The sequence below is a fragment of the Merops nubicus genome, unplaced genomic scaffold, assembly GCF_000691845.1.
Source record: "Merops nubicus isolate BGI_N331 unplaced genomic scaffold, ASM69184v1 scaffold6069, whole genome shotgun sequence".
Lineage (NCBI taxonomy): Eukaryota > Metazoa > Chordata > Aves > Coraciiformes > Meropidae > Merops > Merops nubicus.
Window position 1 is genome coordinate 1 of NW_008632953.1, and position 27,446 is coordinate 27,446.

At 37.1% G+C, this 27,446-nt stretch overlaps 1 protein-coding gene across 1 annotated transcript in view; it reads right to left on the reverse strand.

The window, feature by feature from the left end:
• Positions 1 to 3,993: 3,993 nt before the first annotated feature.
• The window catches only part of LOC103780394 (rho GTPase-activating protein 15), a gene marked incomplete at both ends in the record, with an annotated part of 164,030 nt that continues 140,577 nt past the window's right edge, over positions 3,994 to 27,446 (reverse strand). The window contains 2 exons of the mRNA XM_008948065.1: positions 3,994 to 4,071; positions 25,997 to 26,095. Of these exons, the coding sequence (XP_008946313.1) occupies positions 3,994 to 4,071; positions 25,997 to 26,095 (177 nt within the window). The remainder of the gene's footprint in view (positions 4,072 to 25,996; positions 26,096 to 27,446) is intronic.

Here is a 27,446-nt window from a genome sequence, read left to right on the forward strand (position 1 = left end):
TATATATATATATATATGTATTTTTAAGACTTCTATTACTAGACTTGACCAATAATATAGAAAGCATAAAAGGAATGGACATCTTTGGCTATTCTAGAAGCCTTCACCACAGATTCTCAACCAGAAATATTGCATGACTGGTAACTTAGTTTATAAACCCCAAACTCTTTCAGTGTCTGTATAGTCAGAAACGTATGAATTTCCTGATGTCAGTTTGGTCCAAACAGCTTCTACTGCCTTGATTCAGTGATTTGAAAAATGATGACTTAGAGGTTCAAAAGTGCTGAGAGATGTTATAGCCTGGTCCTCTTATGATCAACTGATCTTTTCTGCTCTTAATGGGAAAATAAATCACAGATAAAAGATAATCCTGTTGCACAGAAGCAAAAAAGGTGTGGTATCAATGGATTTTTATAGAAAAAGAAAACTCTGTGAAAGGGATAACGTAAATAAGGTAGTTTGTTCTGCTGATGCTCATGTTGGCAAGGTCAAAGCCCTCTTTGGGAGCTGCCTAGCTCAAGAAATGAGAAAGAAACACGAAGTGTATTCAGAGAATTTAAAAAGATACAAGGCATATTTCTTTTATTGTATACCCATCTTCATCCCCCAAAACCTAGAATTTCAACAGCCCTTTTAGATTTTTACTGTTCTTATTTCTTCTTTAATAATAAAGCTGTCAACTGTTAAGTTTGTTTCCTTGCATATCCACCATTTCTCTCTTATTTCACTTTGGATACTGCAGATGACATTAACAGTAGAGGAAAAGGAGCCAAATAAAGCTTTGCTATATTCTAATTAATGATTATTTTAATAAAAAAGTACTTCAATATGGCACTTAGCCTAGAGTGTCTTCTATGATCTTCAATTTTCAATATGATACATATTATTTATAGCCTAGAAATGTAGGTGTAACACAATGGCAGAGCAAGCAGGAAGAAAGAGCCCATTAAGTGTTTGGCCTGTACAAGAACTGATTGCACAGGCAATCTCTGCAGTGTAAATAGGCTTTTTCAGAACATTTGTTTGCATTTATAATTAAATTAAACTTTAACTAAAATAATAATAAAAAAATCTCAATAGGAAAATCATATATATAAATAGTGCTTTCCTACTGTTAACTAGAGAAAAACAAAGGTGCAGGGACCGAGCTGAGGAGGTCACAATAATAACTGAGTGAAAGTGATGCATGGAGAGCACGTTATTAAACATCATCCCACTGCAGAGCTTCAGAGGATTGGTAAATAAACTGGTTGGGAGCACATACTGGTTTTTCTTAGTAACTTTTGTGAGTTCATGAAACAGTCTGAAACTGCTGCTGTCCTCAGAGTTTAACTGACAGAGGCCACGAGGCTCCTGGGGACGTTGGATGGAGACCACTATTGCCCTCCCAAGCACACATTAAATAAATCCTGCTCCCTCCAGCTCCCCACGGTGTTTTTCACAGATACACCATGACCCAATGGGCTGTTTCCTCCTTGGAGGCTCCTGCCTGACACAGAGAAAGGATGTCACTTAAACAAACTGTAGCCTGCTATCTTCAAAGCCATTCTTTGTGTTATTTGAATGTTCTGATTAAAAATTACTGGATTTTTCTTGAAGGACTAAAATGAGGCTCTCCCATTTCCTCTGTCATGGTGTTGGTGTCACCCCTGAGGACTGTAAAGTAGCATTAGGGTTTACAGGAGAGGAACTTTGGCATTTCTGCATGCATTTACCTGAGGAAAGGCTAAGCACAGACCTCTAGGTATTTTTATAGCTGGGATTTTAAAGGACGTGCAATGGGGGCTTGGATGGATAATACCCCTTTCCCATTGAAAATCTGTTTTGTTATGCTAGAAAATGCATGAGTGCCCTAGTTGTATCAATAAAGAGTAGAGTAAGAAACAGTAATTAGCACAACTGGTATGATAATAACAGTTCTGTATGGGCACTAGTTTTCTTAGAATTTTCTTTGGTCACCTGATGGGCAGATTTCTTACACATGTCCTAAGAGGCCAGTGTTAGAGTGGGTATACTGTACTATTAACTTCACCTTTATATATTAATTTTCCACAGCAGCATAAACCAGAAGAAAAAGGTGCCTGGTACCTTTGTGCTGCAAAAAGCCAGCTTAGATTTCTGTCTGGCTTTACAGTCTCAGCCCATCTGTTTTAGGTGAAAACTTGAGCAGTACTGTTAACCTCAAGTACGTTAACCTTTGGATGCCACGAGACATGACAGACAGGACCATTATTTTTATGGCACATTTTTTCCTGAGCAAACATCCCAGGCAGTGAAGAAGGATAGAGAATCCTGGTTTTGCCTCTCTGTCTCCAAACAAAATACAGTGTACAGTCATCTGAAAGCCAAGGCAGACTCCATTATTGACACACAAATACCCAACAACTATAAATCTAAGGGAACCCAAGTAATGAGTCAAAATCATGAGGCTGACGATTTATTCAGTCTTGCTGAATTTACTGGCATAAATTACAATTCCTCATAAACCAGAGTTCACCCTCCAGTTTCAGCTGAAGGCAAGACTGATCTGGAGCAGCTGAGGAGGTGGCAAGCATCTACTGCTCCCCTGAAGCCTTCTCTCGAGATGTAAATAAAGGTTTGAAGGTGGGAATATTTTTATATCTCTCATATCTCCCAATTTCATGAGAATTTTTGAGTCAGAAGACTTAGTCTATCTATAGTACAAAACGAAGTGTGGAAGCTGTTCTCCAACAGCTATCATCTCTGAGAAACCACAGACAATACACAATATTTAGCAGCTCTGGTAGTAGTCTCCCGGTAACTTTAAAAGAGTTAATAAATAATAGGATAAAATGTTACAGCAGCTTCACATTTACACTTGATCAGTTCAAAACTGTATAAAGTCTTTAATGCCATCTTAAGATTTGGGATTTTTTTCCCAATTTCTGAGAAGTGTAATTTTATTTTCTCATTAAGTAGCATCAGGAGGTTCACTATCAAAGAGTTAACAAATAGTAGGATAAAATGTTGCAGCAGCTTCACATTTATACTTGATGAGTTCAAAACTGTATAAAATCTTTAATGCAATCTAGGATTTGGGGTGTTTTCCCAATTTCTGAGAAGTGTAATTTTATTTTCTCATTAAGTAGCATCAGGAGGTTCACTATCATCGATGATACTTGCTCAGCTACTACATGTAGGGTTATTTAGTCTTTGCCAAGAGTAGTAAATTCTTTGAAGAGGTGACTGCATTTGTCATCTATCCTAATTATCTACTAATACCAGCTCTACACGTGGAATGTTATCTACTGATCAATGTTAGATTTGTTTAGGCTACATCTGTGAAAAATGTTATTTTGTATTTGTGGAAATATATTCTTCAAATGTGCAATCTGTAGAAATAGGTTCAGTAGATATGCATAGGTTGGTTCTAATTCTGGTTCCTAGGTCCCAAAAATATTCATCTTTCCTCTTCTCATTGCCGGGGGTCAAATCTTTGCCTTTTCAAAATCAGTGGTAAGTCTTCTACTGATTTTGCTTGCACTATTTTCTTTTCAGTTCTTTTCAGCACCTTTTTCTCTTTCACTGATTTCCTTTGGATTCCTGTTCTACTTTTGGTTTTGTTTAACATTCAACATCCAAACAATCTGCTATTTTACCTTTTAATCTTTTTTCTTTTCCCCTCACTTTGATTCTTTGGTTTCTGCATATGCTTTGGTTTTTGCCACCTGACTTCATGTATCTATTTCCTCTTTTTTTTTTCTTTTTTCTTTCTTTTTTTTTGTTTCTCATTTTATTTGTTTGTTTCTCATTTTCTCTTTAACTACTATTTTCCTCTGCTTACTCTGCTGTTTTTCCTCTCTCCTAGCAGACATTCCCCTCTGTGCAATATCCTTCTACCTTCTTTTTTCTCTCTTTTCCAAAACACAGCTCATCATTCTATGCCACTAATGTATAGCAGATTCTGAAATACTGTCATCTGAGACAGTTAAGTACTAAACAAAACATTACTGGGGTGGAGGAATCACTTACCCTGATTGACAACAAATCGTAACTTCTGTATTGTTGCCAGATTGCCGCTAACTCTGTATATTCCATCAACATCTAGACCTGAAAGAGAAACACATATTTCATTTTAGATCATAGGAGTATTTTTCTTTGTAAGTCTGTCAGGAAGCCAGAAGCACCCTAACAAGTATGAAGAAGAGCAGCATAGAGAGCGACTGAAAAATAATCCACCTGACAAGCAGTGAAGTGCCTCCTGCCTGATTAAAACAACAATGAGAAATAAAAGTGGTAGATTAACTTAAGTGAATACAAAACACCTAACTGTAATTATCTTGTAATTCTGTCAGCAGAATATGGTTTGGCAAGGGAATTTGAGTGTCACGGGTGAATTAGCTCTGGTGCTCCTAGAAAAGGGCTGTTTGGGATATGTGTGGTGTTGTACTAGCCCTGCTTAAACGTGGGGTGTTTATATTAATGGTGCCAGGGAAACTTCTCAGTCTGGGGTCTGGGTTTTTCAGACATGAATTTCTGAGGCTATGGCCTTTCTGAAAATAAAGTGGTGAGATGTCCACTCTGAAATCATGACGTGCACGAGCCTACACACAACTACCATTTCTCAACTATATTCTTCATAGCAGATCAGACAAGTTTGAAGATGAAATTAAATATCCCAAATAGCATATGCCCTGGAGTACATTTCTTCATTAATATAGGCCATTCTTTTCAAGGACAACCTGACAGTCTTGTTTCTCCCTGCATATCTACTCAAGGTTTATCTTCTAGGTGAAACTAGATGTCATACTCCCTTTTGTGACATATTATCTCCTACAGCAAGCTCTGCTGATATGACTGTTTAAAATAGCACTTCCAGCCCCAGTTGCATAGCTGTAGCATTTCAAAGCACATGGGAACTGCTCTCCTTTCCCGGGAGAATCAGCTATTGTGTAACGAGGACTGAATCTGCATGCTTAAAAATGGAAAACACTAAACTGTACATTGTCATTTCATGTTTAAAACCTGCAAGTACATAAGAAGCTAAGAGAATCTACACAAAACAGGGGTTTTTTTAAGGCTACTCATCATTTGGAACACAAGTTTTAATTAGCTTTTGGCAAGCAATTTCAGAGAAAGCCATTCTCTTGGAAAACGCTAATTCGTCAAAACCAAAAATTTTCAGGAAATATTTCCTGACAGGGTATCCAGGGAGAATATTTTTTTTTTTTTGAGAAAAAAGGAAAAAAGCCTGACACGATAAAGAAGTGTGAAAACAAATCCAAAAGCCCAGCAGTCCAGTTGCAATAACAGTTAAATGGGAAGGAGCTGAGGTTCATCTTATTTCAAAGATACTTGTGTCATGCCTTGGCAGATGAGTGCCACTGCCAGTGGACTGAACTGCTTAGAACTATTCCTTGCTATCCTGAAACAGTTTGAAAGATTTATTTTTCCTTTTGATGCAGACTGAAACCAAATTACGTCTTTCGTTTTTTTGCCTGTTTGTTTTTTCCCTCTACAAACTACAGTTCTTATTTTATGTCTAACTTACTAGGAACAACCTGATCTGGTTTACATTAAATAATCTATTTTAAAAATTAATAATAATTCTGTATTATACATTAGTTATCTATGTCTTTTATTAGGCAATTTTCTACCCTGCACCTGTGGGTGTCCTGCAATATAATACTGAGAGTGATGACTCATCTCAGGAAGATCCCTTTTGGTTACAGAGGGATAAAGAAAAAGTTTATTTAGGAGAAATCAAAAAGGATTTGGTAATCAAGAACACTTGGAAGTTATCCATCTACTGGATATATAACATATGAACAAATGGAAATTACTAAAATGTTTGAGTAGTGCAATTCTATCCTAAATCTGAAGAGCCTCATTCTGTTTTAGTAAGGGGAGAGTGACAGAGCAAGAGTAATTCCCAGTATAAGAATGTGGTTCTCTTGTAGTAAGGGATTAAGAATTGCATCTTGTAAATTGAAGTCTAAGCCAGAAAGTAAAGAGGAAAAATAAAACAATAAACAAACAAGCCAGCCCCAAACCAGAATGTTAACTTTGTTTGGCTCTAATCTTGAGTTCTGAACCTTTTTGGATATGTGGAAGTGAAGCAGTATGTGGCACTTTGGATGACGTAGTTATGTCTCACATGAATAGTATCAATTTGGAACCTGCATAAATTACCCAGATTAAGTGAAAATGACAAACTATGTTGTAAATTGGTGGATATTACCACTTTTACAATGATCTGGAATATACCAGTGCACCATTATTGTCATAAATTTACTTTGATCCAGAAATGAGGCCTGATTAGCAATTCATTTGGACACTATACAATATGGCAGAGAGAAAAAAAATTTTTTAAAAAAAGTAATTCCAAGAATATCAAGCCAATTATAGTGTTCACGTGCCATCAACTTTCTGCTCCAAGAACTTTGAAAGTTAAGCCAAACCAAACCAATGCAAATTGGTGGATTTGGACATCCTTTTCATGACCACATTATCTTAGCTGGATTGTTAACAAGTTATTTTGGAAATCCAATTAGGCACAAAAGACAGAAAGAAAGACAGAGAAAGAGGAATATGTCCTTATATTTCTAATATCCAGATTCTATGAACAATTTTCAAATAAATTCACTTTTAAGGGCACCTCTATCAAGAATAAAAACATCACTGCACTGCTGTCAGTGTTTCTTCACAGCAGGCTATAAATACTTAGGGAACAAGATGAAGCAAAAGCCTTGCAGAGTTTCCTATCTGGTGCTGGCATTTAAGTATAGTGGAAGAGAACATTTTAGAAAAAATAATAAAGCATTGCAATAAAATCCAACTGTTGTTCACTATAGGGTGACCTTCCTGTATTTTGGAGCAGGGTTTATCAGGGGAGAATCACGACTTTGCCCTAGAGGAGAACAAGTATTCTATTTGCTTTATACCTCAATCTCTAACTCTGTTTCTGTCTGTAGTAATGAGGAAAATGAGAACAGAATGGACCCACAATTAGAAATGATAGCCAAAAGCATAATAACTTCAATATTTCCCTCCTAAACTTTTGTAAATGGTATAAGAAATGTAGAAAAAGGACTTAGTCAAGAACTTAAACTATTTTCATTCAAAAGATTATACAAGTAGTCTTGAGCAAGTTAAAAGGCAACTGGACTCAGTCTTGGCTGAGATTCATGAACATTAATGAATGTTATATTCACTCTGTATAACTGTACAGAAGATGTTAGAAGAACACTTATTTAAGAACATTTCCTGTCCTTCTGCTTCTAGCCAAAACAGAAAGAAGCATGAATGAAGGTCAGTGTCAGCTCCAACAGCAGTTTTGGCTGGAGCAAGGTAGTGCAGAGAAATAGTAAAGACACAGCAAAAAATTAGATTGGGTGATGTATTTATCCAAACACACATTTTAAAATATTAGGCTTTGATATTGGTTGAGATAGTCCTGATGTTTTATGAATTGCCTTGAATGAAACGTTGTCATTAATTCTTTTCTGTGGCATAGAACAAATCCCTCTCCCAAATCACATCAAGTTCTGCCTAAGCATAATCTATATTTGACAATATCTTCAAACTGAAAAGAAATTCTCTGTGTGAGGGGGAAAGGGGTACTGTGGTATATAGAAATTTCTCTTTCTGCTTTTTAACAAGATTTAGAATTTGAAACACACCATTTTAAACGGTACTAGGTAACTTCCTGCATAGAAACCCACGAAACTTTCCCAATTAATGCATCCTGAAATAGGTGTGGTCCCCAGGCCTGGTAGGAGTTTTGTAAAAGAAACCATCATGCTGGATTCAACAACAAAGTGAAGTACAAACTTGAAGAAAGGCATTCTTTAGTTAGTCCTTTCATTTAAAATCAGTTATGTTCAGGGCAAAAATATTGTATTTCAAAGGAGCCTATTATGCCTTCCCATAAACAGAAAGATCATACGTTTTAAAACTAAAGTATCATTATGTAATCAAGCTGTTGTATTATAAACTATTTTGTGGGCTCAGATGCCCAGGGCTATCTTTACAAATATTTAAGAGGTCATTATCAGGGTATGTTCTCCCTAAAACTATAATTCTTTCCTCCTGTTTTCATATGCATCTTTCCATAAATATCTGATATATAAACACTTTTTTAAAAGTTTACAAAGGGCACAAAAGTGAAGCATGAAGTCATTTAAAGAAGCAGAAATAGGTGAGTGCAGCAAATACTCCAATGGCAAGATGTGTCAGATGAGAAAAACATCACAAAACAATATGCAACAAAAATAGTTTCACAAAAAGATCAATATTTGTACTGCAGCAGAAGGAAAACTGTGAAGAGTAGCTAAGAACAACCCTAGCACATTAAAATCTGCAGTTAAAAGTATTGTATCTGCCTCGAGTTACAAAAGGTACCCAGAGTTCCAGGTGAACGTGGAAGCAAAAAAAAAATGGTTTTCCCTGATTTCATGGAAACAGAAGTGACAATGATGTGACCAATCAAACAAATTTGAGATATACAACAGAGAAAAAATATATAGGGGTGTTAAGAGCAAACAAGGGACACATGGATGTAAAATGAAATGTGGTGCAGAAGTGGTGTGAGCTGAAGATACTTGAACCAGCAAGCCTGCTATACAGCTTGATCAGCTTGGGTTGAAGTGAGCACCAGCTCCTTTTGAACATAAGACTGTCTGCACTCAACATGGTTTTTAGTGTTGTTGACACCTCTGTCCTTCATTTTGGTGTGACGTTGGGTGGTGATAGACATTCTCTAAAGCTCCTGGAGTAAGGTTGGAGGTTGACACCAGGATTTATTCTGCTCTGCTGGAAAGAACTTCTCTTGATCACCAGAATTACCCACTTCTTGTACTCCTCCCATCAGAGAATGGCATTCGTGAGGCTGAAAACATCCCAGCTAACATCTGACATGAAAACAGGTCCCATCCCTAGTCCAGAGAGCAGCTACCATGGAAGTGGGTGACATACAAATGTTGTGTTAGTTATACCAGATAGACAAGAATATGGGACTGTCAACATGAAGGACAAAGAAATAATCCCTGTTGTAAAAAAGTCAGCTTTAACTAATCAGTGCTCATGATATAGATGTGTCTCTCATTTGTAAATAAAATATAGAGCAATATTTGGAGATGACTAAGGCTGGAAACAGTGGCCAGAGCTATTCTGATACGGTAAAAGCAGCATGAGCGATGTGCTTGGAGACTGGCTAGGCTGACCTCAGTCCCAGACAGTCTACTTAAATAATTAATTCATGACTCTATGAACAAATAATTCATAGCAAAATATAATTAATCCCAACCAGCATGGTCGCATGGAAATCAGGGCCCTGTCTAGCAAACTTGTTGCACTTTTTGATAGGATTGGATTTTTGACAGGTCTGGTTGATAAAGGCAATGGTGTTGAAATAGTATGTTTGGATTTCCATCAGGCTTTTGAGTTAGTACCACATGACATTTTGATTAAAGCACTTGCATTTTATGGAATTAACAGGGCATATATTACATGGATTAAAAACTGGCTCAGTGACAGACCTCAAAATGGGGTAGTTAATGGGAGATATCAGTTAACAAGGTTAGAACTGACAGAGCTCTCAAGAGTGGAGCTTTCAGTTCAATGCCATCTAATACCTTTATCAGAGATGTGGACAATGAGAAAAAAATAATTCTCTGTTGGCAAAATAAGAAAACACAAAGATCAGGAAGGCCTTAAATAATGATGAGGACAGGTAAAGTTACAAAAGGTCTGAATTGCCACCTTAAATGGTCAGACTGGTAAAATAAGTTTTCCTATGGAGGAACACTCTAGAGGTAGGTTACGAGGGACTCAAAGGTTATTTTGGATAACCAGCTGAACATGATCTCTCAGTTCAGTGCTACATAGCAAAGAGGACTAATGTGATCCCTTGAATTGTGGAAAGAGGAGTATCAAACAGAAGCAGGGAAGAGATTGTACCTCTTCACATGCTACAGATAGGTCTCCAGTAGAGTACTGTACCTGATATCAAAACAAATAAAGTTAAATATAAAATATATTCCTCATTGCTTCCTATTAAAGAGAGAATGTCCATAATGATGTCCTCTCCATCATGACTTTTCACATGATTGGCAGGTACTAGGCTCAATGACCAGCACTTCCCAGCTACAGGACCTGTGACAGATGAGCCTGAATTCAAGGTAGCACAAACAAGATTTTCTTGATGCTATTGTTAGAAATCCAACATTGCATCACAATTTATCAAAGGCAGAGACAGGAGGGGAGAAAAGAAGAGAAATTGTACTAGTTCTTAACAAGCTAAGAAATGACTCTATAGGAGGTGTCTGACATGAAGGTTGGTGAATCTCTTTAGGAAATTAGCTAACATGAAATAATTCTGTTTGACTGCAATAATATCAAGAAGATGAGGGGCATTCCTACATAAAAAGAGAATCTCATTTTTTCTTGCAGTAATAACTTCAAGATGCAATGAAAGGAGAAAAGCTTGACTAAGATCTTATTGTCTTCAAGACCCTGTAGAAACTGTTTAATGGAAGCAATTACAACACTGAATATAAGCATTACATACTGAGAATCAGTAACAAGTGAATATGATGGATGATATCCTTTATACTGTTTCATATCACTTGATGGTAGAATTTCCACTTAGATATTTATATACAAATAAATAAGGGTAGTGACAGTACAAAGCAAGTGCAATTTAGCCTAACACACAGTTCACTACTACGCAGGGCTGCTGTTTAATGCCTAAATCAAGCTCACTGTGTCTTCATCTTCTCCTCTATTGTGTTGCAGTGTCTTTGACATTCAAGAAGTTTATGATTTTAAAAGCCCCAGGAACAAGAAGACTTACTCAGAAGGCTCCCTGTAACAAGAACCAAAACGAAGCTTTGAAGCTGTTTGTTTTGAATGAAAGCATCGAACATGCAGCGTGTTCACTGTCATTTTGCTGCTACCTCCAATATATACTTTTGCCATTCTGATAGTCCCACTTCTTGCAGCTAAACCAAGTGACCTCATTGCTTTCCACTGTATTTTCTTTTAAACATTGGCTGGGATGATTGAGATTCAGGAATGTGGGAAAATGGATTCCCAAGCCACGTCCATCCCCTTTAATTCTGAGCTGTAATTTTTGGCTTGGCTTGAATCACAGTCATCACATTTCAGTCTGAATCTCTCTGTAAAGTGATCTTTCTTAAACATTTCTTTCACTCATCATGGGATCAGAAACAAAGCCATTCTAGTCTTTCAGCGAAACACTTACAAACGTCTTTTTGCAGCGACTCACAAGAGCTGAATTTCCTTTAAAAATGCTTGAAAAAGAGGAGGTTTTCATTGCCTGATTGTCCTCTTTGTGAATCTTGTCATCTGTATGCCATGAGCTACAGCTATTTTAATCTGTTTTTGTTTGCCATCCATTTGGTGTCCGCCCAAGAAAATGCAGGTGATTCTAATTAACTTCCTACTGCTGAAGATGTGGAAAAATCTCAATTGTGCTACGGAGAATTATACACTTAAAACCAGCCCTCTATTATTTATAACGGCTTATTAATGAAAATGATTACATGAATACATTTACCACCTGATTCATCTTTGTTCACTTTTTAAATTGACGAGGTTTATGCTAAAGGGGAAAAATCCCTAGCAAATAGAGACCTTAAGTACACACCACAGCTCGCTGCTTTAAGTGGGATGGCAGTTTAAAGGGAAATAACAATGTCTTATTTTATGCAACACAATATAATATCTGAAATTACCAAACGTCTGGAAATAGCCATTCTCTCTGTGTAGCACATTAGCATTTAATTTTGTGAATGTTTATTTCTTTTTTGTCTGCTTGTTTGTTTTCTCTTTTAACACCCCCTTCACCACTCCTGTTTGCTCTCATTTGATGCAGTTGCTGCTTCTGACTTATGGGTTAGAAGGTCCATTCTGACCAATGCTTAATTTATTTGAAATAAAATAGGATTTCTATGCTTCTCTGCTACTTTATCAAGTATATATTGATATCAAGTATATATATTTTTTTTCTGCTTGACCAAAAGGTCTTTCAGGAGTATTAAGAATCTTCCAAAGCTGAATGACCTATCACTAGAAACTCTCTTGGAATACAATCAGCTTCGTATCCCCAAAGTTGTACACCTTCCAGTTCCTACCTGGCTGGTGTTGGGGTCCTATGTCACTGTGGGGACTGACAGAACCAAATTTCAGGTAGAGAGATTGAGTCCTAGGTAGGAAAATCAATAGGTGTTAAATACCAGCGCCAACTTTCCTGCTAGGTACAGCTACCAACAGGTGGTTTAACACCTTCCACCAGTTATATTTTCTATTATTCAGTGCCATGCAACATAGGCTGTGATAGTCTAATTTGAATGTGATGACAATGTGGATAATGCAGTTTATTTCCGGGAGGATGAAAGCCTGAATAAAGGTTATCGTTTTAGGAGAAGCTGACGATGGAAAAACTCATCCACTGTGTGACACGATCAGAACAGCTGGGGATGTAATGTAGAGGATGGGGGAGACAAGAGCCAAGGTATTTTGTATGTTCAAGAAATATATACAACATTGCCATTTCTTACATCCCAGCTGTGCCTGTTAACTTCTGGAAACATGTAGAGCTCAGCAATAAAGCATACTTGACTGATATTTACTGCCCTGTGCATTACAAGACATTTTCTGTCACACATTATGTTCTGAAAGAGTTAAGTAACATGAAAAATACAGGCTCAAGATTATATCTGTCATGGATGAAAATACTACATTTATGCCTCATTGTAATCCATTCATTGGTTTATGGACCCTGAGCCCTCCAGGGAGTGTCACAACTCCACATGATACTGCTGAGAGCTGTATTTTGCTTTTGGATTTCTGATTTAGCTGAAAGAAGTTTAAAAACACATGTAGCCTGACAACTCCCTATTGGCTATACAACTGAGGAGGGTCAAGAGCATAAACTATTCCAGGAAAAGCCAGCTGTAACTTATGCTCACTAAACTGGCTGAAGATCTGCCTGTTACAGACAGTAGCATACAAGAAATTTATGCATTTTGCTAAATCCTCCCACTTTGGTTAAACTGTGCTTCATTTGGGGATCCATCATCACCAACATCATGCCTGTGTTTTTTGAGAAAGATCAGAACACTTGGGGAAATTGCACTTTGGGGGGTCTAACTCTCTTCTTAGGACTATATAGGACTTTCAGTCAGGTCCACTGACATCAGTAGAGACTGTGGTTTAAAGCTAAGGGGGATACAATTCTCCAAACATCCCTTACTCCCAATGATGATTTTAAAGAGAATTTAGTGCACAGTAGGGACAAATATTTTTCTGTCTTTCACAATAGTGAGAGATTAAATTAGACCTCAGTAATGTCACCTCCCCATCCTGATTAGTACTGCTGCTATTGGACTTTTAACAGCTGGAAGCAGGAGAGCTGTACATTTGGGCATACATAATCTTCAGCCAAAATGGGTAAGGAGTTTGCATTTTCTGGACTGTGGTGCCTTTGCTTGGCAAAGAGATTTTTTTTTTTTTTTTAAATGATAGCAACTGGGATAGGAATTTTAGAATGGACCAGGGATATTTAGGATGGAAATTGAAAGTCACAAGACTGCTTCTTCCATTATCCCTTGGGTTTTTAGGGAGAGTTGAGGAGTCCAGATAGGCCCAATATTTTTCTCTATAACACATCAATTTTTTTACTTGACAGCGTGAAGCTATGCTCTGTTCAAGCTCAGATGTTTCAAGGTTACCTATCGTGTCTTCAAGAGTCCTATCTGACCATCTGTGGGCACTTCCTACAGACGTTGTGCCTTGCTGGGGAGTGGATGTGGATGCAGAGTGAACAACAGTTAAAGGAATATCAGAAAGGCACTTGACAGCACTTGTTTCATTGCATAACACAGGAGGCTGGGTCTGTTTCTTACAGTTAGAAATTCAACCAGCTCCGTTCTGGATTTCTAACAGAAGGAATATGCAGAACCCTGCTTTAAAAATGGAGTTCAGGCTCTCATGTGAAGCTGGTAGCAGCCTTTGCTTGTTGGTATCATATTGTAGGCATCTCTCTTTGCATTTGCTTTTTATCTTTAAGTGGGAGAAAACATTTAAAAATTAGATTCTGTAGTCTAAGGCACACTATCAGACACCTTGGGGTGTTACAGTCCATGCCTGTGTGGAAAATTCAGAGGCTCTCTTGGAAGATAAGTGTACATATGGCTATCTAACACCAACTTACTGAATTCTTAGCATTGCAAATCTGTCTCACATATAAAGTATGTGTAGATGTATATACGTAGCTAACTTTTACTTCAATAATATCTTTCCTAGCGTACACTGCACTCATTTAAAGACACAATAACGATTAAATTCATGGGATTCCACTGAATGCTTGAACACCTTTTGTGTGATAAACCTTTAGTCTAATAGGTGAACAAAATTTTCTTGTTTTGGCAAATATTTAGTGTAAATAAACAGTGATATTTAGCAGTATTGTATGGAAACACATGATATTAAGCAGTATTATATTAAAATCCAGAGGCACTAATTTTAATATAACATAAACCTATCATGTTTAGGTATTATTCCACTTTTTTTTTGCCATCTTGGCTGCATGACTCTGCAGTTATATATATTATTTTCCCTGTTATTCCCACTACATTTACTATGCCCAAACAGGTTCAGGTAACATAAAAGGTTTTTTTATGCCTCCATTTAATTTACACAAAATCAGAACCATTACTGAACTAACGTTCAGTGAAAAACTTAGTCAAGATACCTAGATAAAAATCCTAAACTGGGCTACAAGTCAGAGTGATAAGCTCCAAAACTTATGAGACTGATGCATACTTGATTAGTTTGACAGGAGGTGCTCCATAGTTTTCATTTTATGGTTTGACATGCATACCATGGCATGCTACATCAAAATAGCACAAAACTTGAGTATGAATTGCCCAGGAGCTCCTGAAGAAAGGTTGTGCAAGTATAGTCTGAAATGGAACAAATTGCTTTTTACTTTGATATATGCAAAAAAAAAAAAAAATCCCAATGAAATACAAATAATATAAGTGAAACATAACTGTGACATGCAGGAAATACAGGAAAATACTGACTTGTGATAAGAATAAACCTAGCTGCTGGCAACAAAGTGCACTGGCTATCTGTTAGCTGAATGTTGGGTGAAGTAAATGCATAAATATGAGTATCATTTAATATTTTCATGCGAGATAATGATTTTAAAATTTGAAGCTAAGGGAAGAATCTTGATTTGAATCGTTGTCTTTGTATCTTAATGCTGACTGTGACATGGAATGATGTAAGGAAGGTAGAAATTCAATCTCGTCCCTTTTACTAGGGTTCACACAGACCCTCTGGTATTTCTGAAGGCTTGGAAAGGCTAAGTTGGCATACAGCCTTTTCCATGTCTAATTTCCTTCTTTGGTGAAAATTCCAGTATTTATTAATGACATTTACTATAGAGACATCCAAGACAGTTGCAAGGTTTCTAAGACAAACTCTTACTGTGAGCAGTGCTCTTTGTGATTTTAATGTCTGACATATCAGAACACAAAAATGCAACTGAAACAGAGATAATAAAAGAAACCATTGTGAGCAATTTTGAGTGTGCAAATTCAGATACTTTTCAAAGATCAACATATCATGACTGTGAAGTATCTAAAAGGATGGTGTCTTTGCTCAGCGATGGCAGAAGTGCTCCTGTGCAAAAAAACCTCTGCCACTGGGTCAGTGCTAGTTATGACCAGAGAGCAGCCACTGCTGAGAGGATGGTCCTGAAGGCCACGGAGCAGGGCACCATATAAAGCAGTTTGCGAGCTCATCTGTTTTAGTGGTAAAGTGAGAAAATTTAATTGTCTAACGAGCCCCCTTCCAGCAGCTTCCACCTTCCTGTTGGGATTCAAGTCCAGCTTAACGTTTAGCTGGCCTGTAGAATTTGAATGCTTTTGTTCTCAGTGGTTCAGTAGATGCTCAGCTAAGTTAAGTTTATAGGCTGAGTGAAAGCAGTTTTCATTAGACAAGGATGTATCTTATCTTTCTGCTAAGGTTTATTAAAAATATGTAACACCTGATAATTTAACACCAAATGAGTGGCTGCTAAATTTCCCCCTCTCTTTGTCTCTCTGTCTCACACACACACATCTACACACAAACAGCGGAATGCTTCTCAACTGCCAAACTATGTGCCAAGATTTTGTTCACTTTAATCTCAATCATATGAGTTAGAGAACCATGAAACAAAGTTTCTACCAAGTATGCTGACAGATTTTTAGTTCTAGTGGCTCCACAGGGCATCACTGCAAGTACACTAGGAAACTTTTCTTATTAAAGATTTCTGAGCTGATCCGTTTTCCATTTAAGTCAACATGAGCAGTATCACCATAAAGAACTCAACACTTCCTAACTGATACCATACACTCATCAAAATTATTTCATTTTTAAGTAAACAAAAAGTTGTGGTACCTCTAACACCATTGTGTGGTTACTGCTGGCACAGGAAAGCCATTTGGTGGCAGCTACTTTGGTGTGTTATGTCACGTAACACTATGTCAGCTCAGGACTGACAAAGCTAAACATATGGTTTGAAATATCAGGGGAAAAATTTCCTGGGAAGATGAGGGGAAGAGGCATAGAACAGCTTCTTTCTGTCTTTTGAGGACTTTCTTATTTCCTGAGTGAAGATATCTCAGAGAAGACCGTGGTTTGGAGGGGTTTGTGGTGATATGAAGATCCTCAGTATTACCTGTAAAAGGTCCATAATCTGGGCAACTGAACAATTTCTTGTTCTTTGTTTTTAAATGCTGAGAGAAAATCTGGATATTTACATTTCCTATCCATACATATAAAGCTTAAGGTCCCGATCCAACAAAACACCGAAACATTTCCTTAACTGCAAGGAACAACCACAGATCACAAAATAGATCTATTCAGGTCCTTAAAGAGAAGTCTCCATCTGTTTTAGTGGACAGAGGCTGATATCAATAAAGCAAGAATCATAGAAAGAAATAACCTATTTCCATTGCAAAGTAGAATGAATATGAGAAAGCAGTTTCTAATAGCAATATCTGTTTCACAAGAATTTCAATTATTTGAAGTGCATCATCTCTGACATGAAAAAAATAAGGTGCATGAAGGAATTATGGCAAGGGAGATGGGTCAGGCTGGCTGGAGCTGCTCAGGATCCAAGTGATATGTTTCTCTTGTGTTATGAAACGAAATGGCCACATTTTGCTTTCATTTACATATATATCATTCCTCCCAAACCAGGGAGCATTGTTTGTCTGAGTGAAGACAAAAAGCAGTTGGTTTGCTATATAATTACATCCATGATCCACGATGATCCTGATGGTAATAAAACAATCTGCTAAGCCAATATACAACTGGAGATCTTTAAAAGACTTGTTAATTCCTTCAGGGTTTATCATGCAGTAGCCAATTTAGGGACCATTCAGTTACTAGATTGCTAACAATATCAGTTTCATCAATTCAGGGGAGTAAAACAAGCTAAAAAATCTTCTCTTAAAGAAGTGAAAGCCTTAACATAAAGCCTCCTTTTTAAGCTGCCCTCCTACTTTGCCCTCTGCCTTGCTCCTGAAGCTTTTTGTTGGTACAATTTCTCTCACTTAGGTATCAATCCCATTAGACTGCTGTATTATATGGTTAAAACATTGATGTAACACAAGCTGCTACAGCAAATAATTGAAGTAATAAAATACAACTGCAGTTATTTGCTCTCTTGAATTGCAGGCAGGGAAAAGGAGACAGGGTTTTTCAGACTGACCCCATAGCGTTGCATACAGACAGCAAAACTTTTTTTAATGTGTTTTATTGCTGTAAAAATTGTTTGGAAAAAATAGTGTACTTTTAGCATTTTTTTTTTTTTCCCCCACAGGAAAACAATTAGTCTACAGTATGGAATTATGCCTTCATAATTGTATTTTTGAAAGTTTATTTCTAAGCAACAAGGACGTTGCTTAAAGAAGTCTGAACGAGTCTGAAACTACAACTATCTCTTTTTTTTTTCCCTCCCTAAAGGAACTTAATGGACTTAACTTTTTTTTTTGTGTGTGTGTGTGTGTGAACATCTCCTCTAGGCCAAGACTCATTTTGTCAAGTGTTAGCCCAAAGTGTTCTATTAATGGCTGAACCGTAAAGTCTGACTAAATGGGGTTTGTAGTGGAAATACTGCCAGCTCCTTGTCTGTGATGGCATGTGTACTGTGCTAGGGCATAGTCCCTCATGTCCTCGGTTTATTCAGGAGGAAAAGAGAGGATTTTTGTGTCTATCTTTTTATCTTTTTCATGGCTAGGAGGTGGATACCCTCATGCGTGAGCTTCTCTGGATCTGACTCTGACCAGGGGGTATGTCAGGACCTTCATTTTCTCTTTGGCACAGAGTAAGCAACAAAGAGAGTCAGCTGGCTTTAAATTTCTCGAGACTTTTTATTTCGGCATGTACAAATGTCAACTACTTGATTTACAAAGTATATTAACATTATTTCAATATCGAGAAAACGTTCTTTGATTCTTTTGTATCTCATAGGTTAAGTGGTTTATTTTATTTATTAAGCCTATCGAAAAAGATTCTATGGAAAATTTTGAAGACAAAATGCCCCGTTTCCTTCTACATGTTCACTAATAGATATATTATACAATGCTAGAAAAAGGCAAAAGGCCAAACTCATCTCTGGTGTAATTCCAGTAAAAGCAATAAAATTACACAAGGCATGAATTTGGCCCAGGCATTGTAAATGTTACTCTGGTGCACACTGAGTGTCTGCTTGTTGTTACTGGCAAGGCTTAAAATACAAATCCCCCCCTTTTTTTTTTTTTCCTCATAGAAGTGGATCCATTTCCCTGGAACAGATTAATCAATGAAACAGGTATCAGGTAACTATGACAGAGATGGCAACTGAGTCAAATCTCTGCCTTTTTTATGGCTATTTCTTCTTCTAAACAGCTTACAGTCTCTGCTTTCAATTTTTAAAAATATATATTTATTCTCTCTTTTGTGCATTGTCATTGCAAGGCTTTTATTCTTTTTTTTTCTTTCCCTGCTGTTGTCTCCTTTTCTCCAATTTGTCTTGTATGCCCTTCCATGATGTTTCCTGTTGACACTTCTTGATATTTTTTCTAACTCAGAATGTGGCTTTCTAGCAGACACAGAGGCCCCAGAGTGAATACCCTTCAGAGCCAATTCTGACTTGGACCTTGCACAACGCTATTAACTGGCTCCTACTCTAAGAAAGGTGGCTATAGTGGGATTGCCTGAGCCTGAAGACAGAAACAGTTGAGGAAACTTGCCAATATTTTTGCACTGAATTCAATCACTCTTCATTTCTACTCAGAAGAATTTTTGTTTTGTTTTGTTTTTTAAAGCCCCAAACGTTTTAAATCACAAACTTGCAAAGGTTTTTCTCAGAACCTTGTTCTGTGTTGTACTCCTCTGCACGTTTAAGTTTATGCTTGTTGGCCACTTTAAAGTAAACATAGTTCAATGCCCTCAGAAACAGTTTTCTTCAGCCCACTAGAATTCCCTGGAAAAAGGCATTATCTGCTGAACTGCTGGATATTTTTGTGTGTGTGTAATTTTTTTTCCCTATCATTTTGGGTTTTTTCCTTTTTTGTTAAAAAAATAAATAAATAAATAAAAAATCAGTGCATATAAAAGTTGGGAGCAGAAGCCTCCTTGGAATAAGATCGAATCATAAAAGACTTCAGGAATCTCATCACAAGCTAAACAGTACAAATTGCACATTCTTCATGGAAGTATTAGCTTTTAGTGCGTGCCTGGATCCAAACATAATAGATTATCCCAAAGTGGGAAAGAATGAACAGTACAAAATTAGCAGAACTGGGAGCTCAGATCATTTGGTGGAGCAATATGATCTCTCTACTTTCAGTGTACCGAATTCTAAAGCCACTGGAAACAGAATGTAAAATTATATCAGAGTAAGCAAGGAAGCATGTGTAAGCTTGGGAGAAGGAGAAAAAGGTTGGGAAAATACCTTTCCAAAGGAAAATAAGTACTGAAAATTATTGAATGAGCTCGTAGGAAACAAACTTGTTATGCATGAACAATTCTGTGCTCTGAGGATAGAAATAAGCTAAAAGATACACTAGAGAGAAAACACAAACAAAATAGATTTCAGTGGTTGTTCAGGGGCCAAGTGCCATTGGAGAATAATCCTGCACTCAGACAGAAATATAAAACTGCACAGGATAGGTCAGTCTCCTGAGGTTTCCCTTCTTCTCAAGGAAACCTTGCCAGAACAAATCCTTTATGCCACCGGCCGATGGGTTTGGTCTAATCGTGCTGGGAAGTAGCCCAGCAACACTGTACATTTAATGGGAGCTCAAAGATGGTGGTGAGCATACTCTGGCAAAACTACCCTGTACTTTCTGCCTTCTTCAGGTCCTCAGGAATGGGAATGAATTCTTTTTGAGAACCAAATGCATAAAAATAATGCTTAAGCTAAATGCACCCTCGAGGAGCAAGTAATCCTATAATCTGCTAACTACACGAAGATAGTGACCCCAGCAGGGGAGTCATCAGCTTTAGGAGGTGTCTGGAATTTTTTTTTTTTTAAACTTTTCTTCCATTAGAAAGTGAGATAGAATTAAACTCTTTTAAAAACTCATTTTTTTTTCCTAGCTATATAAATATATTCACAATACTTTATATTTTTAAAACTCATTTCCTCTTTGCTTAACTCCTTGAGATAAGTGACCTCTTCTCTCTCTCCTCTGTGTAAACTTTCTACCAGAATACTGACTACCTTTTAAGCAGTATATAATTTAGAAGGTAATGAAATATCACTTTCTTTTTTCTTTCTTTTTTTTTTTTTTTTAATATAAATAGGTTTTAAAGTGCTTTTAGCTGCACTTTAGCTTCTAGATTAAGAGATAAAACTGATGAAAGGGACACAACCTTCTGTCACAGGGCAGCATGGCATTTGGGAGGTGAGGTAGTTTAAAATACCATTTTTATCTTCATTTCTCTTCATTGACATGACTGTATATCTTTACTACATCCCATAAGGTACTTCATCTTTGCTCATAAAGACATTTTTTCCCTTAAACACTCTGAATATTCTGCAGTATGAGACTTGGTATGTGTGCATGTCTTCAATGTTATTATGCAAATTGCAGCTATGGATATTAAAGCTAAACTGAGCCTTCATTTTAGGTACTTTGGGGTGTGAAGCTTTGGGCACCTTCATAAAATCTGATTTTCAGAAAGTTAGCCCTTAAAATTTCTTTCAAAACTACATCTTCTTAAAATTGGACACCCAGCCTCTAAATGGCTAATGGTCACTCCTGAAATCTTGCTGGCAGACCTGGTCCTACCCCAGCAGATCAGCCCCCCCAGACCAAGAGCCCTACACTCAGGGACTTTTTGTCACAGCTCTTTTTTAATGTGATTTTTTCACTGGGGCTCAGAGGAACGAAACCCAGTAAATAATACATTGGACAACCAGAGAAGATAACAAAAGGAAATAGTTAAGGTACTATAATAATTTTAGCCATTCTTTTTTCAGGTCACTATAATCTGCCCAAAGATAACTAATTGTTCAAAGTAAACATTCCACTCCAACCACAAAAGGAATCCATTACACAAACATATAATTCACAGTCATTTTTAGTGGGTTGTAAACAGTTTGGAATGAGCATAAAATGGGACAAAAATCAAAGTGAGCATTTAGAAATGAAAAAGTGTTTGCTACAAAAGGTCAGTCCCTTTACTTGGCAAACTATGTAGAAAAGCCTGGGAAAATGTTGAACACACAAGCAGTAAGGGAATTTTAAAGCCAACAACCTCCCTGTTTCTTTAAACAGACATCGGAACCTATAACTGGATCCTGTCAAACAAACGACAGCAAAAAAACATAACAGCTGCTAAGAAGTAAAGTTGAAAGATAAAGTTTTCTGAGCTAAGAACCTTCTCAGAAGTGGACTAAAGGTCTTTCTTAAATCTTTAGGCAAGGTTATGGATCCCAGGGTGGCTTTTAGGCATTGAATCAAATATGTAATTTTGTGTATCATTCCTGTCAGAGCATCCCGTGCTCCAAGAAAAGCAACAGAAAACAATGTCTGCAATGTCCAGTTCAGAATGGGAACGGTACCTGTAATCCTCCTGCAGTGTCATTTTTCATGACATTTAGGCTGATTTGAGGACACTAACTTGGATTTGGGAACGGAGGGAGAAAATGAAGGATGTTTCAAAAGAGAGGTGAAAGTTAAATCCTATTTCCCTTGAGCATGAGTACTGTATTTCTTTACAAAACCTCAACTACACTGGATACCCTCGATAGGTTCAGCATGCAGGGTGTTCATTTACTCTGTCATTAGACACACCGACAAATGGTCATCCCTGGAAAAATGTTTAGTATCAGATTTTTTCACACGATAAAACATTACTGTGAGAAGTGCTGGATGGCATTTTGTTTAGGTACAATGCAGATGGCTTTTTCTTTTTTAATGCATTCTACCCATGCCTTTCACATATCTAAAAAAAAAAAAAAACAGGCAAAAAACCAGCCAGGACTTTTAAAGGGTCATGGATAACAAAATAAATAGGCAACTCAAAAAATAACTGGAAATAATATCTGGCCTAGAAACACCAAAAATCTTGCAGTGGGTCCCACCCTTGGCAGGAGCACAGGGCTCGTGAGCTATAGTATGCTGGGAGGATTGTCCCAGGCCTTCCTTGCTGCACTGCTCAGCTCAGGGATGGGGGTACCTATTCAGGTGCTCTGGGGACAAGGATAAGCATGAACTACAAATTGAAAAAGTCAGATCAACAGAAAGCCCCTGAAAAGCCTGAGGTGTATCCAAGGTAGGTGTTGATGGCAAAGCAAAAACTACATGGAAAAACCAAGGAATACACTGATCCATGAAAACATTCCCTCCAAGTCCCTGAGAAAGAAGGACATTAAGAAATATTAGAGGCCTTTGAGTAGCCACTGGTCATTGCATGGTTCAGAATTATTCTTTTATCCTCACCAGGTCACATCATAGACACAAGAGTTTATTTAGGATATTGCATTGGATAAGAAGCGTGCAACACGCTTTGCCTAGGTACTAACCACTGCACAGCTAAACACTCAGGACAAGTTCATCAAAAATTATGAATGAATAAATAATAGAGGAAGAATTAAGAAAAAAACTGAGCGTGCTTAAAAAAAAATAATTAAATGTGACAATTGCCTTGCAAGTTTACAGGAACAGGCAGATTTTTATTGACCCTCTCTACTAAACTCCGCTACCAGCTCTGTGAGATGGATGAATAAGTGTAGAAAGACCTTCCAGTCTTATTTCAGTAGCTCCAAATAACAAAAGCAGCAGAAAAAAAAGGGAATTCTCCCTTGAACAAGTGAAGCTTTGTCAGATAGCTAAATATGCATTATGGTGTGAGAATTTTGAGACCAAACTTTATAAAACAGCTCTGTCCTGAAATGGTGAATAAGCAAACAGTAGCCTAGGGGATAAATGTCCAAAATCTGATCTAAGTTGCAGCAAAATAATTTCAAAATAAATAATTTGATTTCAGTGTAGATATTAATTTTAAAATAGTGTAACTAAGCAACAAATCTTGCCAGCAGTTAAGGATACCCTCTACATTTTTAATCTGTGGGAGAATATTACTACAGTTGGCTATTGTATGTGACCTCATCTACTAGGAAAATGTACTAATTAATATGGTTTATTCAGATCACTGCTAGACTTTCTTTCTGTGCACAGAGATGATGTTCTAAAAATCAGAAAAACAAATAGAAAATCAATAGGCAAATACTAATTAAACCCATGAGCTGATAAATGAGAACATAACCGTCCAGCAAAGTATGAAAGTTTTGCAAGCAGCATTTAGGGTTAGCCTCCTAAGGTTTTTTTTCTTAATAATCCTTTATCTTAAACAAAGCACGCAAGTAACATTTTTGGTACAGTTACAGTATGTACATGATATATTTTCTAAATAGGAAAAAAAAAAAAGCTTTTCTCCAACAGCCAATATGCCAGCTGTACCGAGTATCTAGGCCATCTTACTAAGACTATGAAAGTAAACATACAGTTTTCATTAAATGTGCCTTTCCCATAATTGGTACATAAGTATTTCCCATGACTCTGCAGTTGAGTATCTTGGCTGGAGGCATATCTGGCCATTAAGAGGAGGGCTTCAGATCTGTTGAGTCTCAGCCATGCCGGGAGACTTGGCACCTCCACATACTGCTTCCTAATACCAACCTCGGTATAAAATGTCATCAGAAGCTTGCATAAACATTGGACTTAGCTTCACATAAATTACTGCTGTCCTGAGATAGTTTATGCCAGAACTTAGTAAAAACAACACTTTGAGTAAATAGAATGTGAGTAAATGCAAGCGTCTTAATCCAAAAAAATGATAGTAGAAAAAAAAACTGTATACCAAATATAAACTCATAAATACAGTGATAAAATGAAATTTTTATCTCATGCCATATGATTAGCTTTTATTTACATATTCGACTAAGTAAAAAGGGTAGACTTCTCTAAGTCACAGCAAGTTTGAAGGAAACACAAGAACAGTAATGCAGCACTCCAAAGGGTGAATTCCTCTGAAGAAACAGTGATACTTTCATTTTCTTCTGTGAACATTTCTCACACAGACATTAAAGATTTAATTAGGTTTCTTGGACTTTTCTATTACAGTTCAGCAGTGCAGAGACCTCTGGCCTCAATTTTCCTGGAGGAGTGGCCAGATTCCACATAACATCTAGAAAATATCTAGTGCATCTCTGGGAGAACCTGTGCTGAGATGGCAACCAAACAGTCATTCAGGCGTGTTCTGCATGGCGTGGCATTTTTATAATCTAATCTCTGCCTTTCCTTTTCAGGTTCTGAATTTCTCCTCACAATTCCACCTCTATTAATAGTCACTTCACACATTTCTCCCCTTTCTTTGTCTCTTTCTTTCCCCAGCCTCCACCCTTCCTCCAAAAAAACCAATGCTACTATCTCCCCCTACCGAACGTGCTCCAGGTTGTTAGTCTCTGACTTCCTGCCAATCATTCTGGGAATAATAATTATATCCCAGTGCTTGATTTGCTGTATAATTAAAGCATGAATTTCCCAGAGTTTGAAACTCCAGGATAGTTTTATTGCCCCTTTCACTATAAAGCCAGGTAACAATGATGGAATTAAAATAGCTTTTTCCTTTGTGGTTAACGGTCTAAGTAGCTTTTTTATTTTTCCTTGGTTTTCTTGTTCTGAGGCTCTAGTATATGGCAGTGACAATGGGTTCACCCAGCCTTATTCTGAAAATAAATTTTCTGTCTTTTGCAAGATATATGTTTCCCCAGATCCCTGGAACAAGTTGTAAACTTGTAACAGATGGTGATGAAGCCTCACATTTTTATACAATACATTTTAAGATTCTGCATCTACCGCATGTACCTTCCAAAGAAAATGACCTTCAATGAGAGAAGATACACTCTGCAGAAAGGCAGGCAGGCAATGGTGTTAAGGACAGCTTTATTACACCACAAAAATCCTTCTTAATAATCAAAACTTTTAATGAGGATAAATACTCATTCCAATATTCTTACAGTACTATGGCTTTTAAAAATGACTGCAAAAATTAGACACCTGCACACATTAGAAAAAATATGGTCACACTAGAATAACATTTATTTTGGTTGAATGCAATTCAGGACTTAGGAAAAAGTATTGGCATTGCACTCACCAGAGACTTCAGAATGAAAGCTACTGACATTTTATAGCTATTTAGCATTTCCTTACCCAGAGAAAGACTAAAACAACAACATGTCAAACAACATATAAGGAGTAATCAGCATGAATGGGTTCTATTAGTGTCTTATCACATAAAGAAAATGAAGACACAGAATGTGATATAGTTCAGTTCATAACTATATTATAAATTGAACTGCCTGCCTACCCTGGCAATTTGAGCCCAGTTAGAAGGTTAAAGTTTTGATTATTAATAGAGAAAAAAAAATAGTTTAAAATATTAAGGTACTCACCTCTTTTTTCAACAGCATTTATACACAGTCTTACAAATTGGGGAACTGTAGATTTCTCGTGCTCACAAACCAAGTGCAAATGGGAGCCAAAAATTTGATCTACATTTGAAAAAAAAATAAAAAAGATGAATATACTTTAAAACATATTATTAATATAAGATATTTTTCCTTTTCTGACTTTGCATATTCATTGGAAACTCAGCTATCAAAGATGGACAGACATAGTTGGAAACAAATGCTTTTTGAGTCCTAGTGGTGATTAGCTCCTGCCACAGAACCAGATATCCCAACATCTGCTGTCTGTACCACTTGGATACTTTCCCCTGGATTTAAGTTTCAAATGCCATTTACACCTTGACCTTTCTGTGGCTCGGAGGTCTCTGGAGCTTGCTTGGACCTACCATAAAAATAATGTAGGTTGTTCCAGAGGTACAGCTCCTTATCTTTTTGAAACCCAAATCTTATATGATATTAATTGCTAGTCAAATCCCAAAACTCATATTGTTGGATAGCCTGTTTCTTCCATGCATATGGAGTTTCACCCTTGCCATAAAGAACTATAGGGGTGCAAGAGCTTCATGATTTTGCTTCTTTAGAGGTTCATACAATTTCATCTCACCTTTACAAGAGGGGTTTTTTATCATCAAGTTATCTGTTTAAAAATTAGAAGTTAATAGTTGTCTTTTGGTGAGGATTGAATCTTATACAAGTTTAACTTGTGATTTGTGCTGTTTCTCTGATTAATAATCTTTTCACTAGATAATGTTACTTTTTAGGTTTTGTGATATTAAAGTTTTGATCAACTTTGAATGCTGAACCTAAAATATATTTGTATAAGCAGGTTAAACTCTTCAGAATACTAATTATCTTCCTCCACCTCATTTCTACTCTATACATTTGAGAAATTATGAAAAGAGCAATCAGTAACGGGGACTTTGTCAGCTAGAATCAAAATGAATCAACCAGATGAGAGAAACTACTCAATAGGAGCCAGTTAAATGCTCAAACAATAGGAGTGTACTATCATCACTTATCCAAAGAGACAGTCTCCACAGAGCACTTCCACAAAGCACTATATTTTGGAAATTGGCATAGAGGCTTTGAAAATTTTTGTATAGATAACTGAAGGGTGCTAGCACAAGCCTGGGCCCTGCACAGCAAACCCAGCAAGCACCTGTAGAACAGCAGGAGCTCCTGCTGTCTTCTACAGCACCCATGGCACTGGGTATCTCCTCCACGGTCAATCCCACCATCTTCCACCATAACCAGTTTGAGTGCTTCTTCCTCCATGCAGCACACCTTTCTCTCACCAAGAGGCAAACCTCCATTTGTTTATTTTTCTGCTTTGCAGGGAACTTGTCTCTCCTATCATTAATCACTGTGATGGCTTATTATTAGTGTTCAAGAACAACTCAATTGCCTCTTCTATCCTAGAACCCCAGTGTAGGGA